At 37.3% G+C, this 27,928-nt stretch overlaps 4 protein-coding genes across 5 annotated transcripts; 1 reads left to right on the top strand and 3 right to left on the bottom strand.

Moving 5' to 3' along the window:
• Nucleotides 1-416: 416 nt before the first annotated feature.
• Nucleotides 417-5,655, top strand: LOC130988911 (casein kinase II subunit alpha-2-like). The gene is made up of 10 exons (XM_057912896.1): nucleotides 417-714; nucleotides 1,477-1,606; nucleotides 2,082-2,276; nucleotides 3,212-3,369; nucleotides 4,107-4,197; nucleotides 4,305-4,370; nucleotides 4,880-4,962; nucleotides 5,119-5,182; nucleotides 5,284-5,352; nucleotides 5,434-5,655. The coding sequence occupies exons 1-10, from the start codon at nucleotides 629-631 to the stop codon at nucleotides 5,494-5,496; spliced, it is 1,005 nt and encodes a 334-aa protein (XP_057768879.1). The 5' UTR covers nucleotides 417-628; the 3' UTR covers nucleotides 5,497-5,655.
• Nucleotides 5,656-5,866: 211 nt separating this feature from the next.
• Nucleotides 5,867-9,073, bottom strand: LOC130988913 (uncharacterized protein At2g23090). The gene is made up of 3 exons (XM_057912899.1): nucleotides 8,718-9,073; nucleotides 8,580-8,620; nucleotides 5,867-6,208 (listed from the first exon to the last, which is right to left on the bottom strand). The coding sequence occupies exons 1-3, from the start codon at nucleotides 8,788-8,790 to the stop codon at nucleotides 6,089-6,091; spliced, it is 234 nt and encodes a 77-aa protein (XP_057768882.1). The 5' UTR covers nucleotides 8,791-9,073; the 3' UTR covers nucleotides 5,867-6,088.
• A 484-nt stretch (nucleotides 9,074-9,557) lies between these two features.
• Nucleotides 9,558-13,809, bottom strand: LOC130988912 (probable prolyl 4-hydroxylase 9). 2 transcript variants are annotated; one of them, XM_057912898.1, is made up of 8 exons: nucleotides 13,460-13,808; nucleotides 13,199-13,318; nucleotides 12,358-12,515; nucleotides 12,104-12,206; nucleotides 11,097-11,192; nucleotides 10,519-10,584; nucleotides 10,292-10,411; nucleotides 9,558-9,817 (listed from the first exon to the last, which is right to left on the bottom strand). In XM_057912898.1, the coding sequence occupies exons 1-8, from the start codon at nucleotides 13,583-13,585 to the stop codon at nucleotides 9,725-9,727; spliced, it is 882 nt and encodes a 293-aa protein (XP_057768881.1). In that variant the 5' UTR covers nucleotides 13,586-13,808; the 3' UTR covers nucleotides 9,558-9,724. The 2 variants fall into 2 exon arrangements, with proteins under 2 accessions (XP_057768881.1, XP_057768880.1); XM_057912897.1 differs by having other exon boundaries at nucleotides 9,558-10,411; nucleotides 13,460-13,809.
• Nucleotides 13,810-25,795: 11,986 nt separating this feature from the next.
• On the bottom strand, nucleotides 25,796-26,609 carry LOC130990107 (oleosin H1-like). The gene has a single exon (XM_057914312.1). It carries the CDS (start codon nucleotides 26,552-26,554, stop codon nucleotides 26,009-26,011), a length of 546 nt encoding a protein of 181 aa, XP_057770295.1. The 5' UTR covers nucleotides 26,555-26,609; the 3' UTR covers nucleotides 25,796-26,008.
• Between the last annotated feature and the right edge of the window lie 1,319 nt (nucleotides 26,610-27,928).

Here is a 27,928-nt window from a genome sequence, read left to right as displayed (position 1 = left end):
AAGAAATGCATCACTTTCGTTGGGACGACGCAAAAAGAAATATGCACCGTTTTTGTTGGAACGAAGGGAGTATATTTTAATTTTTATGGTTATCATTAACCTTTGCTTAAGCAAAATGGTTATTTTAATATTTGTCTCATAATTTTATGTTGTGATATTTATTCATGAGACACTCTCCCGTGCAACTGGTTGTACCGTGTAACTGGTTTCTGAATAACACTACTTCATCATACAAATGACACTTCTTCAAGTAGAAGTGTCATTTGAGTGTCATTTGTATGTTGAAGTAGTGTCATTCGAAAATATTCAAGTGTCAATTTTCGAATGAAGTAGTATTATTCTGGAAATCAGTTGCACTGTCTAACTAATTGCACAGGAGTATTTGTGTTTATTCATAGATTTCCACATTTGGAAATTACAATTTAGAATAAAAATGAAAATGAAAAGGCCAATAGTTGGAGTGCTCCACAAATTTAAAGCTGGGCTAATACTAAACTAAGCTCAGTAGGCCGCTGGCGCACTACTCCGGAATTTCGCTCGTGTCGCTTGCGCCGGCTGCTCGTTTATCCGCCGTCGCCTCATCCTTATATATCTCACATAGATCTACGGATTCCTACCGCCGGAGATCATGTCGAAAGCGCGGGTCTATACCGACGTGAATGTGCTGCGCCCCAGGGAATACTGGGATTACGAAAACCTAGCTGTGCAGTGGGGGTAAGCAGTTAATGATTGCGATTTCGATTTCTCCCTTTGCTGCCTCTAATCCCTCATTAACCACGTTTAGCTGTGATAAATTGCCTATTGGAACTGGAGCTATGAACTGTGTTAGTTGATAATATGATTCGTCAGTGAAAACATGGGGAGCTGATGTCTCGGACTGCATATTAGTTGAAGAGATTTAATGAATCTGAATTGGTAAACGAATTTGTGATTTCTGAATATGATTATATCTTTCTAATTAGATTGGCGTACATCTTATTCGTGGCGGATTCTTTTTGTTCCAATCCATATTTGAAGCCGAATGCACCTAAATTCAATTGTTTCGTTAATTAAATTTCTTGGAGTAGGAAAGGGAAGATCCGGAAAATAAATTTTAAAACGGGAAGAGTGTTGATAATATTTATTTAAGCAAAAGAGAATAATGCAATCAGAGTGTGTCTGTGGCATATTGTTCATTCTCTACAATATGACCTCTGCAGGTGACAAATCTCCCCAGTTAGTTATTAACATAATACATTATCTATTTCGTCCAACTCTTTGGTTTGCTACAATATCGCGAGGTTGCTGAATTATGCTTATGCTGTTAGAAAGTAACAAAAAAGGTTGTCCTTTGTCATCTGTGTTTTTATAGTGAAGTATAAGTATGACATCAAGCCATTAGTGTATTGTTCTCTACTTCTGCAACATTTTGTTAATGCTGTAACTTGGAGTTGATGCTCGACGTCTCTAAATTAATTTCTTTGCTATACTTTTCAGCGACCAGGATGATTATGAGGTTGTGCGCAAAGTTGGACGGGGGAAATACAGTGAAGTTTTTGAAGGTATAAATGTCAACAACAACGAGCGATGCATAATCAAGATTCTGAAACCTGTTAAGAAGAAAAAGGTAATTATATTCGGAGGTCTTTACCCATTTTGGAGCCTGCCATTTATGAAAAATACAAACAGAAACATGATTTGAAAATCTTGTTGCAAAGCCTTTTGTTTCTGATGTTCTGCTAATGCCAACCACTTCTCAAGGTTGGATATACTGTAAAAGGCCTTTTTCTTGAAGTGACAAGAATATTTTGATCAAATGGAATTCAGAAAATTAGCATATTTGAATTTTCGTATGATGTCTTTCATGAATGCAAGCAGATCTTATCAGATATGGTAGTCCTTTTCCACGTATATATGTTCTGTACCACTTTGGTTTTGTGTTTTTCTGCCCGTTGGAGGTATATTATAGTTAAATGGAACAGTGAAAATACTTTGACCTATTGAATCTCCTCATGTATTGACTGTTATGTGCTTAAGATGCACATGAGCATAGTATTGAAAAGGATATTTTGTAATCTTTATCTTTTGCGGTCTATGTGCAGATCAAGAGAGAGATCAAAATACTACAGAACCTGCGTGGGGGACCAAATGTTGTCAAGCTGTTAGACATTGTTAGAGATCAACACTCGAAAACTCCTAGCTTGATATTTGAATTTGTGAATAGTACAGATTTTAAAGTTTTGTACCCTACATTGACGGATTACGACATACGTTACTACATATATGAGCTCCTCAAGGTGAGAGGAAAAATCTTATTATGCTCTTAGTTATGGTTAGGGTTGTGTCTCCTGCTTGATATCTATCTATTTTCGCCCCCATAAACCTGATACCCAAATCAATCTTGTTCTTGGATGGAGCAATTGTTGATTCTTAGATTGTATTCACTGTAGCTAGCTGCTTTTCTTCTGTTTAAGCCTTTCCAGGGATCAGAGAAAATTAAATTTCTTAAGCTGATCCTATTCAACAGCGAGACAGAAGGAAAATGATGGAGCCTGCCACTTTGATACATTGCCATACGAGTACACAAGTTAGTAGGTAGAAATAGTTGAATAAATGGACTCATATAAATGAAACCAAGAGAGCCTAGTTCACCCTTCTATGGTAAATAGGTACTTTGATAGCTCAAAAAATGAAATGGTCTAAAGCAGAAGCATATCCAAACTTGTTTGTTAAAATAAATGGAAAAAGAAACTATTGGTTCCATGTTCACAAAAGAGAGGGGGATCACAAGGGCAGTAGGTTTAGTAATACATATAATTCAGATTTATATCTGAGAGAAACTATTTTACAATGAAGGTTTCAGAAACTTGTTCAAGGGAATGGAGACAGAAGGGAAAATTGACATAAACTTGTAGTTTGTATTAAGTCTTTGTTGTTTGACTCTGCTGGAAAGATCAATTTTCTATAGAGAAGATCTTGGGCTAAAAATTTATATGAACTTTTTTTGTTATGAATCCGCCACAAAGCAGTTTCCTCTGGGATTATGTTGAAAAGGTCAAGCATTCTAAGAGAAGATATTGATTTAAGTGATTTACTAATGCAATTATTGAAGATTATTTGTCATCAATTTGAAAGTTTTAGATGTTATATATTCATTTCATTATATATATTATTAATATGTCATGGAACTTTCTCAGTAGTTCAAAGAGTAAATATCTGTATTTTCCTGCAGGCACTAGATTATTGTCACTCACAGGGAATAATGCACAGAGATGTAAAGCCGCATAATGTAATGATAGACCATGAGTTGCGTAAACTTCGCCTGATTGATTGGGGCCTTGCTGAATTCTATCACCCTGGGAAGGAATATAATGTCCGTGTTGCTTCAAGGTAATATAGCTAATTTTTTTGGATAAGGAATGCTTTGTTCATAAACATGTAATAGATAGTTGTCATTACTTATGCTCACTTGGAAATTGTCTTATGCTCTAGTATGTTATCTTTGGACCTCTCATTTTGTGGTTATTCTGATCTACGGTTTACTCTGTCTGATACTGAGTTAGACAAAGTTGTGGATCTCAGATGCAGATATTCTCGCAAAAACTACAGCAGTTCTTGAGACATATGTTTGGCTGTTTGCTTTATATATTGACAGTTTGACACCAGAATTTAGATGTCAAGATAAACTTGTTGAAATTGCATAATTCTATACATTGATGTTACCTCCGGATTTCATTTTAGGTTTAAGCTCAAAATAATGTGTGCGCACTTGTGTGCACTCAGCAAACTCATACATTTGCATTTGTGTTATCATGTTAGATATCATCCTTTTCCTCTGGGTTTACAGATACCTTTTTAAGTCCTTTTTTTATGCACATGTAGCTTTGTAAAGAAAAAAACTCTATGAAGCTCTAGGTTGATTTCAAATCACTTTGACCTGTCATGAATCATCCTTTATTTGGTGAACATACTTGAGATTGGACATATGTTGTATATGTTTTCATCATAAAGTGGATCAATGAATATGTTCTCCTCTCCTTCCCTTCAAGCAGGCTGCCCTTTTATGTTAGGTTTAATGTATTTAATTCCATAAACTTATGCTTGTAATAAAATTTCTCACATATCAGATACTTCAAGGGTCCAGAACTTCTTGTTGATTTGCAAGATTATGACTATTCTTTGGATATGTGGAGCCTGGGTTGCATGTTTGCAGGAATGGTGAGAAACCTGATGGTGTCACAATTCTTGTACTCCCATGGATTTATCTTCAATAATTTAACCTTATTCTTTTATTTTCTTACTTGCTTCCTGTGTGCATAACATAGATTTTCCGCAAGGAACCTTTCTTTTATGGACATGATAACCAGGATCAACTCGTGAAAATTGCTAAGGTAATAAAATCCTGACCAACTATGAGTTGATGAATTTTCTAATATGCAATGGGCCTCAAATCACAAAGGTTTTAAGGCCTTTTATTGTGTTGGATTTTGCTACGGATTGCAATTGTATTTGTAGTTAGGATTATTCACTTTTTGGGATTTCTCATCCCTCTGTAATGCATTATCGTTTTGCAAAAAAGCTGTTTCTTATGAAGAAAAAAAATCTTGTTCTGCTAAAGAAAAAAAAGATGTAGATAACATTTGCATCCAGTGGTAATTATAGTGACAAATGGGTGTAGACATGCAAATACGCACCCTACAAGCATATTAATTTAGCTATCTGAGACATTTGCATCCAGTGAAAATTATAGTGACAAACGGGTGTTCCCATTCATGTCTAGAATTTCAAAGAAAAGCAAATTTATAAATGTAGGTTGTCTACATGGTATTCTGTCATTAAAGAACTTAATGGACTTGATGCTCATCTTCATAATGTACTTGATATTAGATTATTCTTTCAGGTGCTTGGAACTGATGAGTTGAACGCCTATTTGCATAAATACCATTTGGAGCTTGATCCTCAACTTGAAGCTCTTGTTGGAAGGTATGCTACCTATAAACAATGATAAAACACTTTTAACATAGATGCAAGCTTGCTGGAATGACTCCCGAATAATTATGAACTTAGTTAGAAAACACTTTTGGATGGTTCGTCTTGGTGTGCATCTATCATAGTTGTTGGCTCCTTTTCATTTGACAGACACAGCAGGAAACCTTGGTCGAAATTCATCAACTCTGATAATCAGCATCTTGTGTCACCCGAGGTCATGAGCACATACTTCATTTTCAATGGTTCTCCTATAGATTCTGTACTAGCCTAGCCAACTTATGTTGTAGTGTTTTAAAATTCATCTTTTTGTAGCAGGCTATAGATTTCCTCGACAAACTCCTGCGCTACGACCATCAAGATAGGCTCACAGCCAGAGAGGCCATGGTAGTCTATTCTTTCTCTGAGCAATTTAGGATATTCTTGTCAACTTGAATGCTAATTAGTTTGCTCGTTGTGTGTTGGTAGGCCCACCCTTATTTCTCTCAAGTAAGAGCAGCAGAGAATAGCCGCACGCGCACCCAGTCATGAATTCTCTTGTATACAGATTTAATGTACCAATTGGGTTAGACTTCGTCTAGTCTATCTGGACCTGTTTTTCAATCTCAAGCATGCATTAATATAATATCATTATAGTATGCTTCTCTTTCTGTGAACTATAATTTATACAATTGTGCTATCTTTAAAGCTTGCCATTTTCTTTAAATAACTGGTTGTCTGCCCAAGTTCCTCTTCATTTCATTCTACATACCTCTTTATTTTCTGAAACTCTGTTTTATGGGTAAGAATTCGCAATTCCTAATCATTTATTACTTCCTAATCAGCCCCTTTGCGGCTTATTATAATTAGTTATTTGGCTAAATACGGTATATAGTAATCAATTAGACCTACCATGCACGACTTGAAATCTGAATAACCATAGGAAAAACTAAAACCACAGCCAAGTTTGCCACAATAGATTTCCCAGGAGAGGGCTTGAGATAGAAATTCAACAAACATCACAATCGACATATGTCTGCAAGAGAAGCACATTCCAATGACTCATCTAAACATTTAAGAAGAAGGGCAGAAACATGAAATGCTCAAAATACACACTTCCTTACGCAGGAGCTTATAAGTAAAGTCACTTGTTGAGATGAGGGAAGCAGGCGCTCACATCGGCTTTGGGATGCTTTGCTTCGGCATGTTCCCTGCACTTCACCTCTGAAGTAGTGCACATGAATGTCTGCATGCACACCTTGCACTGCACCCATCATCCAACAAAACGTTAAAATAACCAGCCATGTCATCATGTAAAATGGTTCAATGGGAATTCAATCAATTCAGAAATGCCAAAAAATAAAAAAAATACAACACCCTTGGGATTGCCTTTTAGTTCCAAATGGACAAACTACAATTTTCATCAATATTTAAGTAGATGGAACAAATAAGTATTAACCTTGGCAACTGAATCCTACTTTAAGAATATGCCTTCACCACTCCAAAAGTAGATCCTCTCATCAATAACAGTTTTTATCACGGAATCAAACTTGCAATAATAATCCGTAAAGACTTTTGAAACCACAAGTCTAAAACCAGCCAAAAGGGGCAACTCTTTGGATGTAGTAAAACATGATGTATCCTGGTATATAACAGATGAAGTTGTGCGCAAAAGAACCTTCCTAAGGCCCATTCATTATTTTTAAGGTTCGGCCATAACCATCTTTAGAAGGTCATTTTCTCAAGTGTTTCACTTTCGGCCACAAGTTCCTCCACTTACACCAATCCAGTGCTTCTCTATAAAAATACAGGACTTGCTAATTGCTATGACCAAAACCAGAAAGCTGGAGACGCAAAGAAAAGCTACAACAAGCCATGCGGCGTCCAACTTAAGCTAAAATAAACACAAAAATTCATAGTAGAAATTAGAACACAAACAAAATAAACATAGCTCTAATATGGGGACTAATTAGAAGTAGTATTTACTCTCCCTCCAGCATGAGATAGAGAAATGTCCTTCAGATTAGATGGAAAACAAAAGAAGACAAAAAGAAAGAGACAAAAAAGACCTGGTAAGGACAAATAAAGCAACACAGGTAGGAGACTGAATGGAGAAGTAGAGCGCCAATAGGATATGATGATGTGAATGAATTACAGAGCTCAATGCAAACAATCTAGAAGAAATTAGATGCTTGAGAGATGAAAATAAATATCAATTAGAATTAATGATGCACAAATAAAAAGATATATGTGTGTTTGTGGATGCACCCCGTCAATGAATCGTATAGGTACATGAGATTCCTCATAGTAGAGCTTAATAATAAATTTGCGAGAAGGTGAAGCAAAGAGCAAATTACACTGTTCAATGTTCTCAAAACATTCACTGTTCAAAGTCTAATCCTTAGATACACAGAAGACCAAATGCTTTTTTTTGAAACTACAGAAGACCAAATGCTAGAGATGCACATACGAGATTTAGTATAACAAAAACCGCAAAAAGACGACTAAGCAAGATTAAGAAGCCAGTAAAAGTAACAGCTTGCTATGGAAGTAATACCCGCAAGGCACAATGATCCAGCATCGAGACCTTCCACAGGAAAATAAATCCTTTCTAGATAATCTACGACCCACAATATTATCAAAGCCACTCTTTAAAATTACAACACAATAAAATATATAAAATGAACTTTTTTAAATGCTGATACTTGGAATTGTTGCTATGACTCTCACAACACATAACCTCCACAATACTTCCAAATAACATTCTTACAAGTTAACCAAGAAGCACCAAGATGTTTCCAGACAGAGCCAAGGCTGAAATGGGGATGCTTAAGGAATTGCCAGCAATAAAGACTCGCATTGTCTCTTATAACAAGTAGTCAACAAAATAAATAGGCAATGATCATTTCTTAGGGTTATCGTACTACCATTAGATAGTAAAGGCAGATGACCTTGAAATTCAGCAGTCAAAAACCACAAGCTAATCTTCTATCATGTCATACATCATGATGGAAACATAAAGGGGTAATTGCATCTAAATACACAAACTTTCATCCAATTCCGATTTTGCACATGAAAAAATTATGCCTCCAAATACATGAACTTTCAACTGTTCTGATCTTTCACTTAGTTGTCAATTTCCGGCGAATTAATGCCATAGTGGCTAGCTGAAGTGACGTAGACATCCAACTACATCGTTCAGTACATTAGATGTTTAAGCCGTGTAGACATTCAGGCCTCCATCTCAATGTTAATTTGGGGGCAATTCATGTGCAAAACCATAATTTGGTGAAAGTTCGTGTATTCAGGCGCAATGACATCAAACATAGAAGAAAGAAGTTATAAAAAGATATGCAAAGACAATCAAATAATAGGTCACCAGCACTAGTTAGCTCTATCCAAGACCAAACATAGGTGATTACTAAATACAGTAATAATTATTCGTCTGATCCACCTCATTTCAAACAGCTTCCTTCAAACTCACAATGTCACTTCACGCCCAAAAAACATCACACTCAACAACAAATCGTTCTAGATCAAAACTGAAGTTAAAATTTAACGACTTCAATCCATCAACTCCAGAAAGCAACCTAGTCCATATTTAAACTCAACCGTAATTCTAACCAAAGGAATACCTGAATGTTCATTGCCTTTTTGTTGGCATCAAGCTGGCTCCCTGCAAAGATCGAATTATTCACAAACTCGGCAACAACAAGGAATTATTTGAAAACGAGAATTCAGGCAAAAAAAATTTAGGAAAAACGGATGATGACCTTTTGAGCCTTTGGCTTTCTCTAAGTTCTTCTCACGAGCCATTTTGGCCTTCTGAGCATTACCGCCACCCATTTTCTCCGTAAAAAAGCTTTTCCTGTTCGATTTTTGAATATGAAACCCTAATTGATTGACTCTTCTTTTCCCTTGGGTGGTTGAGAGCGGAGGAGGGCGCCGAAGAACAGCAGCGAATCACTCCGTGACAAAATTTGGGGGTTATATACATCTACAAAACCATGGCTTCCTTGTTATTCTCTTTTTCGTTTTTCACCCTCTTTTCTTTCAGCTAATACCGTTTTGTCCCCACAATTTTTGGCGGATTTCGGACTTGGTCCTTTTCATTAGACGAAAAGTATGTTATACAAATTAGGTAGTTGTTTCACTAAATTTATTTTAGAGAGTGTATAAGTTTCAATAATTTATAAATATTTATAAAATATGATATTTTAGAAGTTTATAAATAATCAAATTATTTGGATAATTGAATTAATAATAGAGTGAATTATGAGTTAGAGAGAGAAGTTAAGAGAAGTGAAATTGGAAGAATATATGATAAAATAATAAATTATAATAAGATTGTTTATTTTTAAATGATTGTTATTAATTAAAGTTATGGAAAAATAAATTAAGATTGATGAACTTATGTTTTAAAAATCTTTAAGTTATTAAAGCTTACATTTGCACTGAAAAAAAAAAATCAGTAATATATAATGTGAATTACCTAAGCACACTTAGATCAACTATTGCCTAGTTGTCATGTATTAAGTTGTAAGAAAAAGGCATCCTTTTAGTAGAGTATTAATATAAGACGCACACACACACATAAGCTGAAAAATAGGGAATGGTGCAAATTGCTCTTAAATACTAATGCCAGTCTCATACATTGTAGTTAGAATAATGCATAATGCTAGTATGTAGTGATTAAAAAGGTAAGTGCTTCTATACAACACAAAAATTGTGGTGAAGTTGAAGTCTTGGCAAAAAATGGATGCCAATTGAGTTTCCAATTTCAAAGCTCTTCGTCCTGCTCTTGATCCCTAATCCATTTTGTAGCTACCCATTTCTCACCTTTGATCACTGGACAGCTCCCGTGGAGTGATGCCTGCCATCAACAGTCACATATCTCGTCGTAAGCAACAAGTAAAGCATTCTGTAAGTGTGCGAACTCAACTACCAAAGATGCACGATCCTCCTGCACTTCCCCGTCTCCTCTCCCTTCTACTGTCTTTCTACTATTTTTTTTTTCCTATCTCTTCCACTCTAAATCAACCGTGCATCTCTTGTCAACCCATATCGACAATGGAACTCATTTCTAGCATCAACTTCAGTCACTATAGTGTGCTAATATAGGTTTCTGGGTTAACTGAAAACAACTCACTAGAATGATGACAACCTATGAACTCTGACAGATACCATATCAAGTTTTACCTAGTTGCTTATGTTCCTTCAAGTTTCAACATTTGCCTTAGTGCTATCAAATGAAACAAATGTCAAAATTTGAATTATATAGAAAGAAAGAAGCAAACAAGAAAACTTGAGACGTTATAAGGATGACAACTTGTAGCAAGCCACTCACAGGATCAATTGTGCCATTTGGAAACAGGGAGTAGAATAGAAGCCCATCTCCTCTTTGTGGCTTCACTTTTAGACCAAGACATTTCCCAAAATCGTAATTGCTATCAATGTTTTTCCCATTCTGTATATCAAACCATCAAGAAACTGTAAACTACGGCACTTGAGGAAGTCTTATTTGGTTCAACGAGAATAAAAAGGTAGGGAACTAGCAAAAAGAGCGAAGATAACCTCTAAAGGGAACATGGTTTCACCGCCTTCTTCAACATCAGATAAATACAACAGAAAAGAAGCCACCTGAAAATTTTCAAAATTAAAGTGAGTTTGTCATTCAACAATATTTCACACGTACATAAGCTGGAGACATGTCTCAACAAAAAGCTTCGGAAAGAACTTTGAAATCTTTGCTTCACTGAAGGGCCAGATGCTATTTTAGACTCAACAAGATCACTAGATATATGTGTGGTAATAGGGCGCAATGGCTCAGTGTTCAGTTTCCTTGCCCTCGTGAAACTAAATGATAAAATGAAAGAAAACAAAAGAAAGTGAAAGAACGAGAGTTTGTGATTCTCCAGTGCGCCTAAATATATACAATCATTTTCTAATAATTTGATTAATAATCCAGGTTGATTAGCATGATGATGATAATGAAAGCAGAACAAATAAGATATCATGTATTCAGATGTTGCCACAAAAATTCATAGATAGGGTAACTTCATTGATTATTTTACATAATTACAGCTATGTCACTATAACATAACAGCTAGTATAAATGCTTCAAGAACTGTCTGAAATAAAATTTATATTACCCGCTGGCTCTTTTGAGGGCCATATTCAGCTGGATTGAACGCATCATAATGTGACTGGTATCTCTGCCCAATCTCATAACGCAAGACATTGAAGGACTGAAACATGGGCATACACATTATTGACAAGATTGTTGTAAGAAGATGAACCAGTGAGCAAGTGAGAAAGCTTAAACGATCGTCTTTTGAATCATTTTGAATGCTTGTTGCTCAAATAAAACGAAAAGATGGGATAGGAAGACCTCTAAACAGTTGATTGGTTACTTTGTTGACAAAAACTGATACCAGATGAAACTTAGGTATCAAAGTGCCATATTATGAATCGTTTTCGCACTGATGAAAAACACAAAATTGTACGTAGTGTCATCATCAAGATTATTGTGTGATGACTTTTCAGTGTTTGCACTTTAGGGCATTGCATGAGTAGAGTAGTACAGCATTAGAATGACTAGGAACTGATATATTTCTATATCATGAAACTTGCCCATACGGCATCCCAAATTGATCTTTCAAGTAACCATCTTTAAAAAATGAAGTAATATCATATTTGTCATCTTATCATCCCAAACAGGTAACCTTTGATGGTATTGTTTGAAAGATCATTATTAGTTAATGAACTTTTCCAGCACCATCCTGTTTGAAGGAATCATAGAAGTGGCATAGATGGTGCCACTATTTGTCTGCAGATGATAAATTGAGCTACTTCAACACATAACTTGTCCTCAGGGTCTAATTATATCATAGGAAGTCTGATCACAAGAAATGATGTTGCAAGCAATCATCCTGAAATCCAGGTTTGTTGACAGGTACGAAATGATTTCACAGGCCGACATCTCATAGTAAATTGTTCTTTATTTCAAATTCAAAGCAAGTGTGCACATTTGAGCACATCCAACATTTCTTTTAAGTTCAAAAGAGAGTTTCATGTATTTTGTCATACTTTAACAGTACTAACAAGATAAGATAGAGCCAATAGAACAAAAAAAGACCAAGTTACTAAAGTGCAATACCTCTCCATGTTTCCTGGGGATCATTGTTGCTCTAGCAATTTTTTCCTCAATTTGATCCAGGGTTCCAGTTTTGTCTTCATAAGCACTAATAAACATCCCAGAACTAATTGGAAAAGAATCCAGCATTACAAATCACATGTTAATAGCCATGTTAAGAAAGGAGTCAATCACCAGAACAAAAGAACCAAAATAGGATAAGAGTACGTCCATGCTTATAAATCCAGCATTTAACTCTAGATGCAATCAGCAATTACCTTGTCCTGATTCCTTTCGTATTATCTGCTGTTTCTCCCTGGCGTAAAGCTAAAGTTGATGGTCTGAGATTTACTTTCGCCATTTTGACAATGCTTTGGCATTGTTCTGCAGTAGCAAAGTTCGGAAAGTATAATGCCCGAGGCTTCCAGCTCAGAATCTACAAAATAAATCAAGGGACAAAGACAACTGAAATAAAACGAATAAAATATTACCCTAAAATGAAGAATGAATTAAACATTTGAACTACATCAATCATATTCCACTTAATGATCTAGCTATAACATGCTAAGATCTCTGCCAAAAAATTAACAATAACATGCTAAGATCTGAGGTTCACGCCTATCTACCAAAAACAATGTTTAAGATCTCAGGTTTATTATTTAAATTCAACAAAGAAAATTTGAAATGAACAGAAATAGATTAATTAGTATCGTGTCAGGAATCTGAAGTAGCCTAGGATCTACAATCTATGTGTTGCTGCTGTTGCCATGGGATCAAAAATCACTCTGTTAAGAATCTTAAGATCCATTCGAAAGAATGATTGGTGGTTTAATATCATTTCTCCTTACTGTTTAAGTACAAAAAGGTGACGTACTTATCTTCTAACAACATGTCGTGAACACAAACACCTTGTATACAAACAGGTAACCAAGGAAAAGAAAAAGACCCTAAGCTAGGAGATCAATCACGAACAAACCGATAAATTTTTGGGGTCAGCTTTCTTGTATCGTGTCACACAGTGTTTTTCTACTCAAATACTATATTCCACGGTATATCGAATTATTCAGTTGTTAGACGATCCATGGAATTAGGATCCAGAACTCCCGCAGAAATACATACCTGAAAGGGGATCGTCTCCACAGACTCCCTGCCGGAATCTCCATGTGGCAACCCCTTCAGTTCTATCATCTCCTCCACCAATTCCCTCGTCCGCGGCCGCAAATTACCAGTAGGACTCTCCTGCCGTACACATTCACCAAATGATTATCAACACTACTCACTCACTCACATACACACACCCGCCGACCATAATTGTAAAGCAGAAGTACGAATAATCCAAAATTGACAAAAAAAAGAAAATAAAAGAAAAAGTTGACGAACCTGCTGGGAGAAAAGAGATGCGCCGAAGAAACCGGCGAGGAAGAAGAAGAGGCACAACAGGAAAATTAAGGGCAGGCCTAGGGTAGTCCAGCTTCCTCCGGCGACTTTACTTCCTTTGATCTTCATTCTCCGCCACCGCCGATTCTAAAGCGCGATCGGAGGGAAACGATAGCTCTTGAAGCTCAATTGAGCAGATTTTGCAGCGGAATTGCGGTGTGTTGGTGGCAAAACTGGCCGGGAGATTACGGTTTGAGAGTGTGGTGGCGCGGCGGGAATTGTTTTTATCTGCCGTTGAAGGCGTCTCCTTCCTTGCTAGTAATAATCAAAACTTCATACTAGTACTTCATGTTTAGACATAATTGTAAAATGAAGATGTAGTCAAAAAGATATTGGACCCACCGCGATTGACTTGGGTGGAATGAGTCCAGTCCACCACCAATAAGAGTTTTTCGTAAAATGGCTTGAATTTAAAAATTACAAAAAAATAACCTAAATTTCGGAGTTATTTGTAAATATTGCACGAATTTTAAATTTTTTATGAAATTGGCTCGAACTTTAAAATTATTTATAAAAATTATCCAAACTTTGAAATTATTTGCAAAATAGATTGACTTTATAAAAATAGTTTGAATTTTAAAGTTATTTGTAAAAATGGCATGAAAGTTTAAAAAATTTAAAATGGCCTAATTTTCACTTCCCATATGCAAACAGAATATAAAATTTATCTTTTCCATGAATAACATCGTATAAATAATTTTATTTTTTATCGTAATTTTTTGTTTGTATATTGTGCCCAATAGCATTATTAATAATCTGACGTATCATATTTTGCCCAGGATGACCCAATTGTTCATGCCATAATATAAAAGATTTTGGGTCTTTAAATTTTATGCTTAACGCGACATGATTGTTAGGTTTAATGTGAGTATAATACAACCCAGTGGAGAAAGAAGAGAATTTCTCAAGAATTTATTTTCTACATCCAACATTCCGAGTGATGATTTCAGGTGGGGAGTGGCCGAGACCGGAGGTGGACAGCCGGAAGCCGCTCAATCAGTGCCGAAGACTCCGATTTGGAGAGTGGAGAGGAGCGGCGCTGGGGGTGGGCCGAGAAGTAGGAATTCTCAATTTGAATTGTGAAGTTAGGCTTTTAGGTTTAGATTAAGGTTGGATAAAAAATAAAAATATTATATATTTAAATATAACCGGGTCCAGATTCGGATCTGGACCGGATCTGGGTTTTCTATCAACTACTCCAGATCCGGATCCGATATTTTAGAGAGTGGTCCAGATCCGGTCCAGATCCGCCGGGTCCAAATTTTGCAAGGTCCAAATCCGGAAAAAAGGGTCTGGATCCGCGGATCTGGACCGGGTCTCGGATCCATTGCCATCCCTAGTGATGATCAGAAATTCATTGTTGTTATCAATTTTAGTTTCAATGTGAAAATCGTTTAGTCGGATGTCTTTAAAACTAAGAAGGTATGTTTTGATTGTGGATACAAAAGTGCATCATTGATAATTAATTTTGTACCCATAGGGAGTATCATAGAAGCTCTTCTGAAACCGACAATCAGGATATTGTCATTTGCAATTGTAGTGACGCTCCCCTTTTTTTCAGTTAGAGTGTGAAAATATTTTCTATCAGTAAGTATAGTATGTGTTGTGGCACTATCCACTAGACACAATGTACTTTCATTCTCCATGAGTTGCAAATTTAAGTTTGACATACTAAAAGCATGGAAATAGAATATACATCAAGAAAATTGCAGATAAAGATAGCAAATAGTTCACAATAATAATAAAAAAATTAAGTATTGCAAACACACATTAATAAACTAAGTACTAACAGTTTGCAAATAAAACATGAAACCATAAATAAAATCCTAAAAATGTCTGAAGGAGGCAAAGACACTATAGCACCCCAATAATCACAAAGCGAATTGGGAGCCGGCGATGAACTTATTGATTAGACAAGAAAAAGAGCAGAGAGGGCTCAAAACTACTGGGTGAGGAACTGGTCAAAGGAGCACCTACGGTAGGCCATTATAGTACCGCAGGGAGATTGATGAAGAGATATTCCCAACTACCCCAAGGAGAGGAGAGGAAGTCATTGTCATGCTTTTAGCGGAAGAACTCCAAATTCAGTAAACCAAGAATAAACGAAGATTACCATATGCTCCTGATAACACTCATGTTTCCATGGTTTTAGTGTTCATATGATGTCAATTTGATAGGAAATTGAGTGTTGGATGATTGTTTTGTGCTTAATTTGCTTTATCTTTTGAAATATGATTCTTACTCGAACTTTGAAGGAAATTTCAGGTTTATTGAGTTCGAATTTGGAAAACTGTGATGAAATACAAGTTGTAGATCATCTCGATACGAGTTCGTGAGCGCAAACGGATTGCAAATCCAAGTTCGGACGAGGAAGATATGGCCAAAACAAGAAAGTCGCGCGCAGCAGTCAGAATCCGGCGGTCAAACACCGTTGACCACCGCCCGAAGAAGGATTTCCGGCGACCTGACCGGCGACCGCCGCCTGGGTCGCCGGATCTTCTGGAACGTTGGAAAAGACGCGGCGATCGCCGCCAGATGAAGGATATTTGTGCTTGAGCCAATGATCGCCGGATGGGTCGCCGGGCAGGTCGCCGGCTACCCGGATTTTTCAGTTTTGCGCGTTTTTGGAGTTCTTCTGGGTTTCAAACTCTGTATTTTACCCTGGTACTATAAATAGATCTTCTTTTGACCTATCTAGGGTTCCCAGCTTTAGTTTTTCAGTTCTCAACATTCATATTTCAGTTTTATAGCTTTAGAACTTTTTAGCTTTCCAGTTTTCAAGGCTTGGATCAAGATTGAAGATTCAAGCCGCTACAATCGTTTTAATTCGGTTTTATACAATTTGTTTTTACAATTGCTTTCAATTTAATTATGTTTATGTTTGATTTTATTATGTCTGGCTAGTCTTTTAATCTGAACCTAGGGTTTGTATATAGCTAATTAATTATGTGTTTTTGATTTATTGATATTAATTTTTCTTCCAACTTGTGATTCATGATTCCTGGTGCTTAATCTCTTGTGAATTATCTGATCAATGATTTACATGTTTAGCTGTTCAGTTTGAGTCTTGAATGTGATAATTGTTCAGCCGATTCAGGAATGCATGATATAGTGTTAGCCTTGAGTCTTGAATGCGATAGGTGAAGCTATAGGAAGCTATTCTTTATGTGCTATTGGGAGTTAATTTATTCCTTGGAGTCTTGAATGTGAAAAGGGATTAATTAATCTACGTTCATAGGTGGTCGTTAGAGACGCTTGTGGATAGTATAGTGATCTTTCATCAGGGTTGGATTAAAATTGGTAATTGAATCAATAGGTTGAATGCATGTAGTTGATTGGTGAAAATACATCCCTAGGGTCAGAGCTTTTCTTATATTTGAGTTAATTATCATAGTTTTTATGCTCTTTAGTTTTATTTAGTTAATCTTAGTTTAATATTCACCTTCATAATCATTTTACTTGCATATTGTGAGAGTCTGTGTAGGAGATAGATAGAGTGATTTCGTCTTACAGTCCCTGTGGATACGATATCCGATTGCTGTTTATACTACGATTACACCGTGTTAGTTGCGGTATTTTTGTTGCTAATAAAATAGTGATCAACTTTTTGGCGCCGTTGCCGGGGACTGTTTAGATTTTGCTTTAATATTTCCAATAGGACTTTATAGTACTGCAAGTTTTTTTGTTTTTATTTTTCTTTTCTGATCTTTTTACTGTTTCTGTAGGTTGCATATGAACACACGATCTCACGGAAATCCTCTCTTTGAGTTTGACCCTGAAATCAATAAAACCTTGCGCAACCTAAAGAAGCAGAACGATCAAGTTGAGACAGAAACGATGGCTACTCCAGAGCAAATCCAAATTCGAGCTTTGCAAGAGCAGTTGAAGAAGCTGCTTGATGCACAGGAGACAAGAGAGGCTCAGAAACAACCAGCCATCAATGAAGCGTTCATACCACAGTATGTGTACCAGGAGCCCCCACGAGTGAACGTTAACAACTTTGAGCTGAAAACGGGTTTGATCACGATGGTCCAACAGAGCCAATATGGTGGACAAGCGATTGAAGACCCTAATGCGCACCTGGCGCATTTCCTGGAGCTGTGTAGCACGGTGAAGATGAATGGTGTCCCTGATGACATTATCCGTCTTCGTCTTTTTCCCTTCTCACTGCGGGATAAGGCGAAGTCGTGGTATCATACGCTGCAGTTGGGAGAGAATATCGTATGGGAGGATTTGGCTCATGCATTCCTACGCAAGTTTCATCTGCCTGGCCTTACGTTGAAGTTGAAGATGGACATCGTACAGTTTCAACAGTACGATGGAGAAAAGCTAGCGGAGACTTGGGAGCGGTATCAGGAGAAGCTCAGAAAGTGCCCAAGCCATGGATTTGATGAAGGCACGCTCGTGATCATGTTCTACAATGCATGCGGGGAGCGTACAAGGATGCACATGGATACAGCTGCAGGTGGCTCTCTATTGCAGAAAAGCAGTTCTGAAGCATGGAGCATTATTGATAGCATGGCTTCTACAAGCTACCAATGGCCATCTGAGCGAGTACAATTGAAGAAGGTTGCAGCTGCGTCAAGTTCTGATCCTATGGCAGCAATGGTTACTCAACAGGCAGCGATGGCTACACAGCTGGCAGAGCTGACTCAAAAAATTGGTGAGTTGAATGTTGGACGTCATGAGCAAGCTGTGATAGACCCGTCAGGCATGGAAGATGTCAATAATGTGAATGGTAGAAATTATGGGAATTTCCAGCGAGGACAGCCAGAAATGTATGGCAGAGGTCAGCAATTTCAGCAGGGTCAGCAGCAGTTCCAGCCAGGAGCACGCCCACATCCTAACCTTTCTTACGGCAATCCGAACAATGCTTTGCAGCCTCCACCTGGATTTTCTGTGTCTAGTGGAGGAGTTATCAATGAGCCAAAGAAGGATTCGATGGAAGACATGATGAAGCAGGTGTTGGGAAAGATAGGTGGTTTGGAAACGAATGTAGGTGCGTGGAAGACCAACATGGAGACCCAAGTGAGTCAAATATGAAATCATGTTTCATCACTGTCCAAACAAGTGCAGATGTTGGAGACTCAAGTTGGTCAGATGGCCAACCAAGCAGCTGCGCAGCACACACCAGGAAAGTTTCCTAGCAACACTCAGTTCAATCCGAAGAGCCAACATCAACAGCCTCAGCAAAATCAGCAATGTCATTCCATACGGGTGGTTGATAATTCAGTTGAGGATGAAGAGCAGCGGGATCATACAGAGCAGCGGGACGGCAAGAATGGAAAGGAAAAAAATGTGGAGATTATGGAGGAGGATGACCTGGAGACGATTGTGTGCGATTCGCCGCCTACTTCTAAGGTATCGTCGAATACCTCTGCTGTTAAGAAGCCTATTCCTACTCCTACGTTTCCCAGGCCAGAGTACAAGCCTGTAGCACCCTTCCCGAATAGCCTGGCAAAGCCGAAGATGGATGAGAAGTTTTTGGAGACATTTAAGAAGTTTGCTGTGAATATTCCTTCCGTGGAGATCTTGAGAAACAAGCCAAATGAGGTGCAAATTGTGAAGGCTGTGATGGAAAAGAAAAGAGCATTCAATGAATTTGAGGAGGTGCTCGCAGTGAAGGAGTATCAGTTGGCTCCAAAGAGAGAAGATCCAGGCAGCTTCAATATTCCCGTGAAGATTGGAAAGTCACTGTTTGAGAAAGTGATGTGTGACACCGGAGCAAGCATAAATGTCATGCCTCTCAAAGTGTATAGGAAGTTGCAACTGGGGGATTTGAAGCCAACTAACAAGACAATTCAGCTTATTGATAAGTCTTGCTCTAAACCTCTAGGAGTAGCGGAAGATGTGCTTGTGAAAGTGAGTGATTTTTTCTTCCCAGTCGACTTTGTAGTGTTGGATATTCCGGAGGATCCAAAGATGCCTTTGTTGTTAGGAAGACCTTTCCTTGCCACATGTGGAGCAAAGCTAGATATGCAAAGGGGGACGATGACATTGGGAGCCTATGGGGAAACTGTGATTTTCAAGAAACCTCCACCAAAGGAAGTTCCCCAGAATGAAGTGATTAATTTGGCTGACAGTTTTCTAGCAAATTCGGAGGATGAAGAGGTTGAGAAGAATGAGCTGCCCAAGTATGAAGCCAAGAAAAAAACTCCAAAACCAAAAGAAGTTCTAACTTTTGAGATGTGTTTGTTTTTGGAGCATGATGGGGGGTCTTTGAAAACCCATACCCCCAAGAAGAAGAAAGTGAAATTCCGGATTTTTCGGAATAAGAATGAAAAAGGGGCAATGCTTGTGGAGGATGTCCGAGCCAAGAGAAGTGTTTTGGTTGAGAGGGCACCCAAGAGTAGAAAAACCTTCCAATGGTTAGAATGTTGTTTCCGATCTCCATGAGTTTTTGAGGTATCGTCGAGCTCTAGACGTTAAATTAAGCACTTGTTGGGAGGTAACCCAACCGTTTTTGTTTTGTTTTTCTTTCTTTTAGTTTCGTTTTGTTTCTTTTTGTTTTGTTGTTTTGTTTGGGGTTTTAGTGCAGCGTTGAGCTTGGAAGATGCGGGAACTTGCGCCTTGTCCATACTACCACCATGGAGCATGTTTTTCTGTGAGTAGTGACACACATATCATCATCCCTCCAAACTTATTTTCGAACTTATGTTCAGTAATAAGTTTGGGGGAGGGGGTGAGAGTAGATATGTGTATCACTTTTATCTTTTTGTTAGCTTTATTGTTTTATCCTGCTTGGTTGGTGGTGTGTGATTGTTTTTAAGATGATTAATGCTCCATTAGATTTCTGGTGAGATGCCAATGATGATTTATGTGAAAAAAATTGGAATTTGATTTTCTTTGATGATTTGAGCATAATTGGAACTAATTTGCATAATTCTAGAGTGATTTTAACCTTGACTTTTAGACGTTGAATAAACCTGTGAGATTTTGAGCCGTAACTGTTTATCATGCACAGTTTATTCTTTGTTGTGAGTTTTGTCATGCATGTGGTGATCTTCTAGAACTTGCCATGGTTTCTGTGTTGAGGTTGCTGTTGTGCCCAGGATTAGGAGATGATTTTAGGCCATCTTTTGTTAGCCACAATTTTTCCCAAACACTATCCTTGGAAAAAATTTTATCCTTTGTTATCCACTTTGAGCCTATTTAGCTTTTATTCTTTAGCCGGATGATAGGGGGTGATGTAGTATATGGGAATATTTGTGTGGTGAATATCATAGTGGGTTGTGAAAAAAAGAAGGGATGCATTTGTGTTACTATTTACTCTTATAAGCTCTAGAAAAGTTGTGGAAAAAAAAAAGTTGTTGAGAAAAAAAAAGAAAAAGGAAAAAAAAAAAGTGAAGTCGAGTGTTTATTGATAAATTTGTAGAAAATCGACATTGTGTGTTGGAAATAAATGGAGAGCATAAAAGAGTGTTTAGTTCTGTTTTGTGATGATTAAATCCCTTGAGTTGTGTTGATTATGGTGATATAGTTGGGTGGAAGATGGAATTTATTCCATGCTTGATTAGTGAAGCTATAAGGTTGGTGTTCTTGATCTATTTGAGTCATTTCGCCTATATTTCCCTACCTTAACCAATGTCCCTACATTATAACCTGAAAATAAAGACCTATTTGATCTTAATTCTAGCACACTTTTAGCGATGGAGATTGTAGACGATTGGCAAGCCTATGGTAAGAGATCTGCATTGCATTGAATTCGATGAGAGCATACACGTCCTATATATATTCCATCAAATTGAGAGTTGAGTAATACACATACCTTGTGAGATTCAATTGTTTGGAATGTCAAGGTTGATTTTGCTATAGGTTGTGTTTATTGGTGAATTTTGTGCTTGATTATTGAAGATTTGAGAATTCCATTATTCTTTATTTTTCGGAGGCATCGATGAGCTAGATTTCTTACCCATTCGTGTTATTGATTGTGTTCTTCTCATTATTCGAGGACGAACAATGGATTAAGTTTGGGGGAGTTGATAACACTCATGTTTCCATGGTTTTAGTGTTCATATGATGTCAATTTGATAGGAAATTGAGTGTTGGATGATTGTTTTGTGCTTAATTTGCTTTATCTTTTGAAACATGATTCTTACTCGAACTTTGAAGGAAATTTCAGGTTTATTGAGTTCGAATTTGGAAAACTGTGATGAAATACAAGTTGTAGATCATCTCGATACGAGTTCGTGAGTGCAAACGGATCGCAAATCCAAGTTCGGACGAGGAAGATATAGCCAAAACAAGAAAGTCACGCGCAGCAGTCAGAATCCGGCGGTCAAACACCGTTGACCACCGCCCGAAGAAGGATTTCCGGCGACCTGACCGGCGACCGCCGCCTGGGTCGCCGGATCTTCTGGAACGTTGGAAAAGACGCGGCGATCGCCGCCAGATGAAGGATATTTGTGCTTGAGCCAATGATCGCCGGATGGGTCGCCGGCTACCCGGATTTTTCAGTTTTGCGCGTTTTTGGAGTTCTTCTGGGTTTCAAACTCTGTATTTTACCCTGGTACTATAAATAGGTCTTCTTTTGACCTATCTAGGGTTCCCAGCTTTAGTTTTTCAGTTCTCAACATTCATATTTCAGTTTTATAGCTTTAGAACTTTTTAGCTTTCCAGTTTTCAAGGCTTGGATCAAGATTGAAGATTCAAGCCGCTACAATCGTTTTAATTCGATTTTATACAATTTGTTTTTACAATTGCTTTCAATTTAATTATGTTTATGTTTGATTTTATTATGTCTGGCTAGTCTTTTAATCTGAACCTAGGGTTTGTATATAGCTAATTAATTATGTGTTTTTGATTTATTGATATTAATTTACCTTCCAACTTGTGATTCATGATTCATGGTGCTTAATCTCTTGTGAATTATCTGATCAATGATTTACATGTTTAGCTGTTCAGTTTGAGTCTTGAATGCGATAATTGTTCAGCCGATTCAGGAATGCATGATATAGTGTTAGCCTTGAGTCTTGAATGCGATAGGTGAAGCTATAGGAAGCTATTCTTTATGTGCTATTGGGAGTTAATTTATTCCTTGGAGTCTTGAATGTGAAAAGGGATTAATTAATCTACGTTCGTAGGTGGTCGTTAGAGACGCTTGTGGATAGTATAGTGATCTTTCATCAGGGTTGGATTAAAATTGGTAATTGAATCAATAGGTTAAATGCATGTAGTTGATTGGTGAAAGTACATCCCTAGGGTCAGAGTCTTTTATTTTTTGAATTTCCTAAGTGTTTTTATTTGTCATTTGCGTTTTAGTAAATCAATCTTTATTTTCGTTTGCCTGTCTACTATTTTAGTTTGTTTAGGAGATAGCTAGAGTGATTTCGATTTTTCAGTCCCTGTGGATACGATACTCGGTTACTTTTTACTTGCTACAATTGCCTGTGTTAGTTGCAGTATTTGTTGCTAAGAAATTAGTGATCAATTGAGTTAATTATCATAGTTTTTATGCTCTTTAGTTTTATTTAGTTAATCTTAGTTTAATATTCACCTTCATAATCATTTTACTTGCATATTGTGAGAGTCTGTGTAGGAGATAGATAGAGTGATTTCGTCTTACAGTCCCTGTGGATACGATATCCGATTGCTGTTTATACTACGATTACACCGTGTTAGTTGCGGTATTTTTGTTGCTAATAAAATAGTGATCAGCTCCTAGTAAGGCGAAAGACAATACGGACATCTTAGGCATCACACGCGGTATACCGGTTTCTTTTTCTAAACTAATATGACCGGACTTGTAGATTATTAGGGTGAATCTTCTTTCACTCCTATTAACTAGAAAGGTTAAAAAAAACTAGGTTCTATAGGAGAGTTAGCCATTCAAGAACGGATAAGGTGAAAACACGGGCAAAGGCAAGACAGTGTCTCTCCTAACCTTGAAGTCTCTCATAAGCGAAAAAAGTAACATAGATAAAGAGTCTATTTTTAGCCAGGTTTCAGTCGATTCAATTGAGAACATCACAACGGATACGACAAGACCGGTTATTCACTCAGCAACAACAACGCTTTCAATAGCTACCAAAGAGAGCTGTAGAAAGAAAGGGTGCTAATATGAGAAAAAAAAAAAAATCTTCTTTTGGTCAGAATATTTATCATTTTAATTATTGCTTTTCATATTCTATTTTACTTTTCCTTTGATTGGAATTGATTTTCATCTCTTCAATTCCAAGTGTCTTCTCGCCAAATCTCTCCACTTACTATTTAGGATGCGTTCTCTTTGGTTGTAAATTTATCATGAGAAAAGAAGGAATAATCAAAATTTCACCCTTTAAATTCTTCATTTCTTTTCCCTCATTTCCTACTTGACCCTTACTCATTCATCATTTTCACTACAAAGGAGGGATAATATTATCACACAAAAAATAGAGGGATAATATTATCACTCATTTGAAGTGAAAAAGAGGAATGAGTAAGGGTCAAGTAGGAAATGAGGGAAAAGAGATAAAGAATTTAAAGAATGAAATTTTGTTTATCCTTCCTTTTCCTATGATAAATTTACAACCAAAGAGAACGCACCCTTAATAGACTCGGGTGGGGGGGGGGGTTTCTTTCTTGTCTTCTACTGGCATGAGAAGACCTTCCCTACCTGTGATGTACTTGACTTCGAGAAGCTTGGCCTGTACGGGTTGGAGGAAGAATAACAACAGTCTTCTTTTGCTCTGTTGCTCCTGGGTCGGAGATTGTAGCTCATGAACTGCCGTGCTCGAAGTATCGTAGCCCTAGTCTTTCTTTGCTCTTCTAAGACCTAATCTTAATCTTCTTCACAGGAATTCCATACTTAGGAGTTACTAGTATAGGAAAGAAGGAAGAACAAAGAGAGAACAACCCAAGGAAAATTTGATCTCAGTCTTCCACAACTATTGACATAAGAAAGACAACTACTGAACTCAATCTTGCCAAGACCGAAGATGACAAGGTCCCAATCTTTATTTTTGATTTCGTTCTCGAAGGAGTTATGGCGAATTAGGTATAACCTCCTTCATTCTCTTTTGATGTAACCAGTGTGAAATTAGCCGGTACTGGAGTGTGCTGCTGGTACTACTATTGAGAAGGACACTCCGCTAATAAATTCTTATGCGTTGTTAGCTTCTTCTTTACTCTTTTAATAAGATTTTTCTTGTGCCAGTTTATTGAAACCTCTAGAGACTACTTTGAAAGGACTTTTTACCCTCTTTCTACCAAAAAGACCACAGAAAGAAGGATTTCATCTCAAAAAAACATGACCATTTGTAAGTCACACGAATTTTAAAAAATATCAGATAAAAATGTATCACGAGTAGATAAGAAATTTTACTTTATAAAAAATAGAGATAAAAAGTAAAGGAACTGTGATAAAGTGGTGTACAAAGATAAAAATATTCATATTTTTATGAGACAGTCTAAAATAATAAAATATTCATATTTTTGTGAAGTGAAAAGTATATAAATTTTGATGGTAAAATTGAAAGATTATAAAAATATACTCCCTCCGTCCACGAAAGAACTTCCTATCTTTCCTTTTTAGGACGTCCACAAAAGAACTTCCTGTCTATTTTTGGACTATACCCCACCACTTATAATCTTCTTACTTTTCACTTTTCACAACTCCCAATATTAATTATAACACATTTTCACCACTCCCAATACACTCAACTACCTTTTATCCACTCTCAATACACTCAACAATATTTTTTCTTAAAACCCGTGACACTCCCTCCTAAGAAGTTCTTTTATGGACGGAGAGAGTATAATATAGAAAAATATTATCACACATATGTACAGGAAAAAATTTCCCTCCGGTCCAAAGAACCCTGATGGGATTAAATTTTCACATATTTTTCCACCAGTGCAAAGTAAAATGTAAAACTAATAAAAATTCGCATTCGATTTGTAACTTCTTTTCGTTCTCGTTCCAAAATAACCGCACCCTAAAAGAGTTCTAAAGTATGTAAAACTCAAATGCGTTCTTTTTATTTTTGAGCGGTGCATACTTTTTTTTTTTTTTAACTTGGGGAAATTGAGGAGGAAGAGCAGTGGGGTTTAAACCCGGGACCTCACTGTTCACACAGTGGAGATCGCACCGTTTGGTGTCCCCTTGGGGACTAAGTACTGTTGATTAGCCTTCAATATCTCTTTTTTTATCCTTCAATATCTCTTTTTTTATCGGAGCAACAATTAGCCTTCAAGATTAAGGAATAAGGATTACCTATCTTAGCTCGTCTTCAGGGATTTGATCTCACACACACACAAGAGTATGAAGCGCAAGCAAATTAAAGATAGCACAGCTTCTATAAATCCGCATTAATTCCACCCAGTCATACAAAATGTATCATGCACAAACAAAACACCACTATCTACATCAAACAAATAAAATTTAACTGCAAACTCAAACATCAAAACTCAACACATACAACACACACAAAACACAAGCAAATTTAACTGAAGACTGCATTTCTGCACATTATTATTCAATCCCCTCTCATTGCCCAAATTTTCCACCTTCCTTCAAGTCCGGCCACCGGCGCCAGCGCCAGTGGTGGCATGCACGCCGGCACCGCCCTCGCCCTCCTGCGCCTTGCTCTTGATCGTCTCGCCCACCTGCTTGGTCTTCTCGCCAACGTACATTGTCCCCTCCTGCACACGTCGCTTCGCGTAGTCGAACGGCTCCTGCCCAGTGGCCTGCCGGAACGAGTTGAACACCCACGACAGCGACGAGAGGCCGGTGAGCCCGAAGGCGCCAGACGTGAGGAACGCCGCGACGGCGCCGGCTATCAGGATGGCAGCGGGGACGAGGATGGGGCTGAAGATAACGAAGAGTGGGGTGGCGACAGCCAGCCCGATGAGGCTCCCGACAAGCGTGATCCCGGCAAGGCCAAGGAGGCTGCCGCCAATGGGGAGGAGGGTGATGATGGCGAGCACCTGGCCCGTCGAGGGGCCATTCCGCGGGAGGAGGGCCTTGGCGCCGCCGTCATAGCGGTGGGGCTGCTGGTGGGGGTGGACTTGGATTTGGTGAGGGTGGAGGCGGTCACGGTCTCGGTCGCGGTCAGCCATGGGAGCGGCGGCGCGTGAAGATAAGGCTGTGGTGGGCGGTGGTTTTTCGAAATGGGGGCGGTGTAATAGATCGGTTGGAAGGGGTTAGGGGGTGGGGTATATGAAGAGAGGGGGTGGAGTGCTACGTGTTGAAGGTGAAGGAGAGAGGGCTTGCATGAGATACAAGTTTCACTTCGCTCTTGCCACATTTTATTCTTGAGGAAATTTAAAATATAATAATTTATAGTGAAACGAAGGCTTATTCATTTCTTAGCTACATAAAGAAGCAGTTAATTCCCCCTCAAAAAAAGAAAAGAAAAAAAGAAGCAGTTAATTACATTGATGTCTTTAGGGCGTTGTATTTGGTACAATGTTTATTTGGAGATTATGGTTTAGGGGTGAAATAAACACTACACATGAAAAGTTACGAAATTGGTTCACAATCTAAAATATACTATAACACGTAAATTTGGGCACAATCGGTATATATACGCTGTACAATTGAGTTGCACTTTGATTCGGATTCTAACTCGCATTCTGATTTGAACCGTGTAATTAATATATATTATTCGATACAAATGACATTATTTATAATTGACATTATTTAATTATACAATGACACTGTGATATTTTTTTTAATGTTATAGTGTCATTTGTATAGGTTAAAAGTAGTGTCAATTATAGACAGTATCATTTGTATAACCGAATAATGTCATTTATGCTGTTAGTGTCATTTATATAATCGAATAGTGTCAATTATACACAGTGTTATTTACAATATCATAGTGATATTTATACCATTTGTATAATCTAATTAATAGTGTCAATTACAGGCAATTTCATTTGTATAACCAAATAGTGTCATTTATACAGTTCGGATCATGGTGTAACTCGGTTACACGGTACACTTAATTGTACCCAAGACCAACTCAATATATAATCTGATATCGTATTAAAAACGAGAAGGTCTCACTTAGTAAACGTTCGTAAGTCGCATATTATTCACATATTTTAAGTAGAATATTTATAACTATTTTATTAAAATATTTAATTAGTATGTAAATCGTGGAATTTCGACGAAAAATTATTACATGATGATTATTACGGAAGAGATATGCTAGCTACAAGTTACTGTGAGCATCGTTCATATATTTTTTTTATTTTATAAATTTATTTTAATTATAATATTTTATAGACTGTTATAAATCATTAATTCTATATCTTACTTACAAATCAAAGTTTGATTTACTCTTATTTTCTTAACTTCAAGTAAATTAATATATTGAACGAATTGTCATTGATTTTTATGTAATTTGTAAAACTAATGACATGCATCAATATACTATATAACAAATATCAAGAGCTGTTCGAATCAAAATAAATTTATAAAATATA

This window comes from Salvia miltiorrhiza, chromosome 6 (assembly GCF_028751815.1).
Source record: "Salvia miltiorrhiza cultivar Shanhuang (shh) chromosome 6, IMPLAD_Smil_shh, whole genome shotgun sequence".
Classification (NCBI taxonomy): Eukaryota; Viridiplantae; Streptophyta; class Magnoliopsida; order Lamiales; family Lamiaceae; genus Salvia; species Salvia miltiorrhiza.
The sequence above is the reverse complement of the archived record's forward strand: the minus strand, read 5'-3'. Positions and strand labels throughout refer to the sequence as shown.

What these genes read in the sequence shown, in the direction of transcription:
- LOC130988912 (XM_057912897.1), bottom strand. Translation starts at nt 13,585, where the DNA reads ATGAAGATCAAAGGAAGTAAAGTCGCCGGAGGAAGCTGGACTACCCTA. An exon ending in TCCCCAGGAAACATGGAGAG is followed by an intron (nt 11,193 to 12,103) that starts GTATTGCACTTT and finishes CCCATGTTTCAG; the next exon opens with TCCTTCAATGTCTTGCGTTA. An exon ending in GCCCTCAAAAGAGCCAGCGG is followed by an intron (nt 10,585 to 11,096) that starts GTAATATAAATT and finishes GAAAATTTTCAG; the next exon opens with GTGGCTTCTTTTCTGTTGTA.
- LOC130988911 (XM_057912896.1), top strand. Translation starts at nt 629, where the DNA reads ATGTCGAAAGCGCGGGTCTATACCGACGTGAATGTGCTGCGCCCCAGG. An exon ending in AGCATCTTGTGTCACCCGAG is followed by an intron (nt 5,183 to 5,283) that starts GTCATGAGCACA and finishes TTTTTGTAGCAG; the next exon opens with GCTATAGATTTCCTCGACAA. An exon ending in TCACAGCCAGAGAGGCCATG is followed by an intron (nt 5,353 to 5,433) that starts GTAGTCTATTCT and finishes GTGTGTTGGTAG; the next exon opens with GCCCACCCTTATTTCTCTCA.
- LOC130990107 (XM_057914312.1), bottom strand. Translation starts at nt 26,554, where the DNA reads ATGGCTGACCGCGACCGAGACCGTGACCGCCTCCACCCTCACCAAATC.
- LOC130988913 (XM_057912899.1), bottom strand. Translation starts at nt 8,790, where the DNA reads ATGGGTGGCGGTAATGCTCAGAAGGCCAAAATGGCTCGTGAGAAGAAC. An exon ending in GAAAGCCAAAGGCTCAAAAG is followed by an intron (nt 8,621 to 8,717) that starts GTCATCATCCGT and finishes CGATCTTTGCAG; the next exon opens with GGAGCCAGCTTGATGCCAAC. An exon ending in AAAAGGCAATGAACATTCAG is followed by an intron (nt 6,209 to 8,579) that starts GTATTCCTTTGG and finishes TGATGGGTGCAG; the next exon opens with TGCAAGGTGTGCATGCAGAC.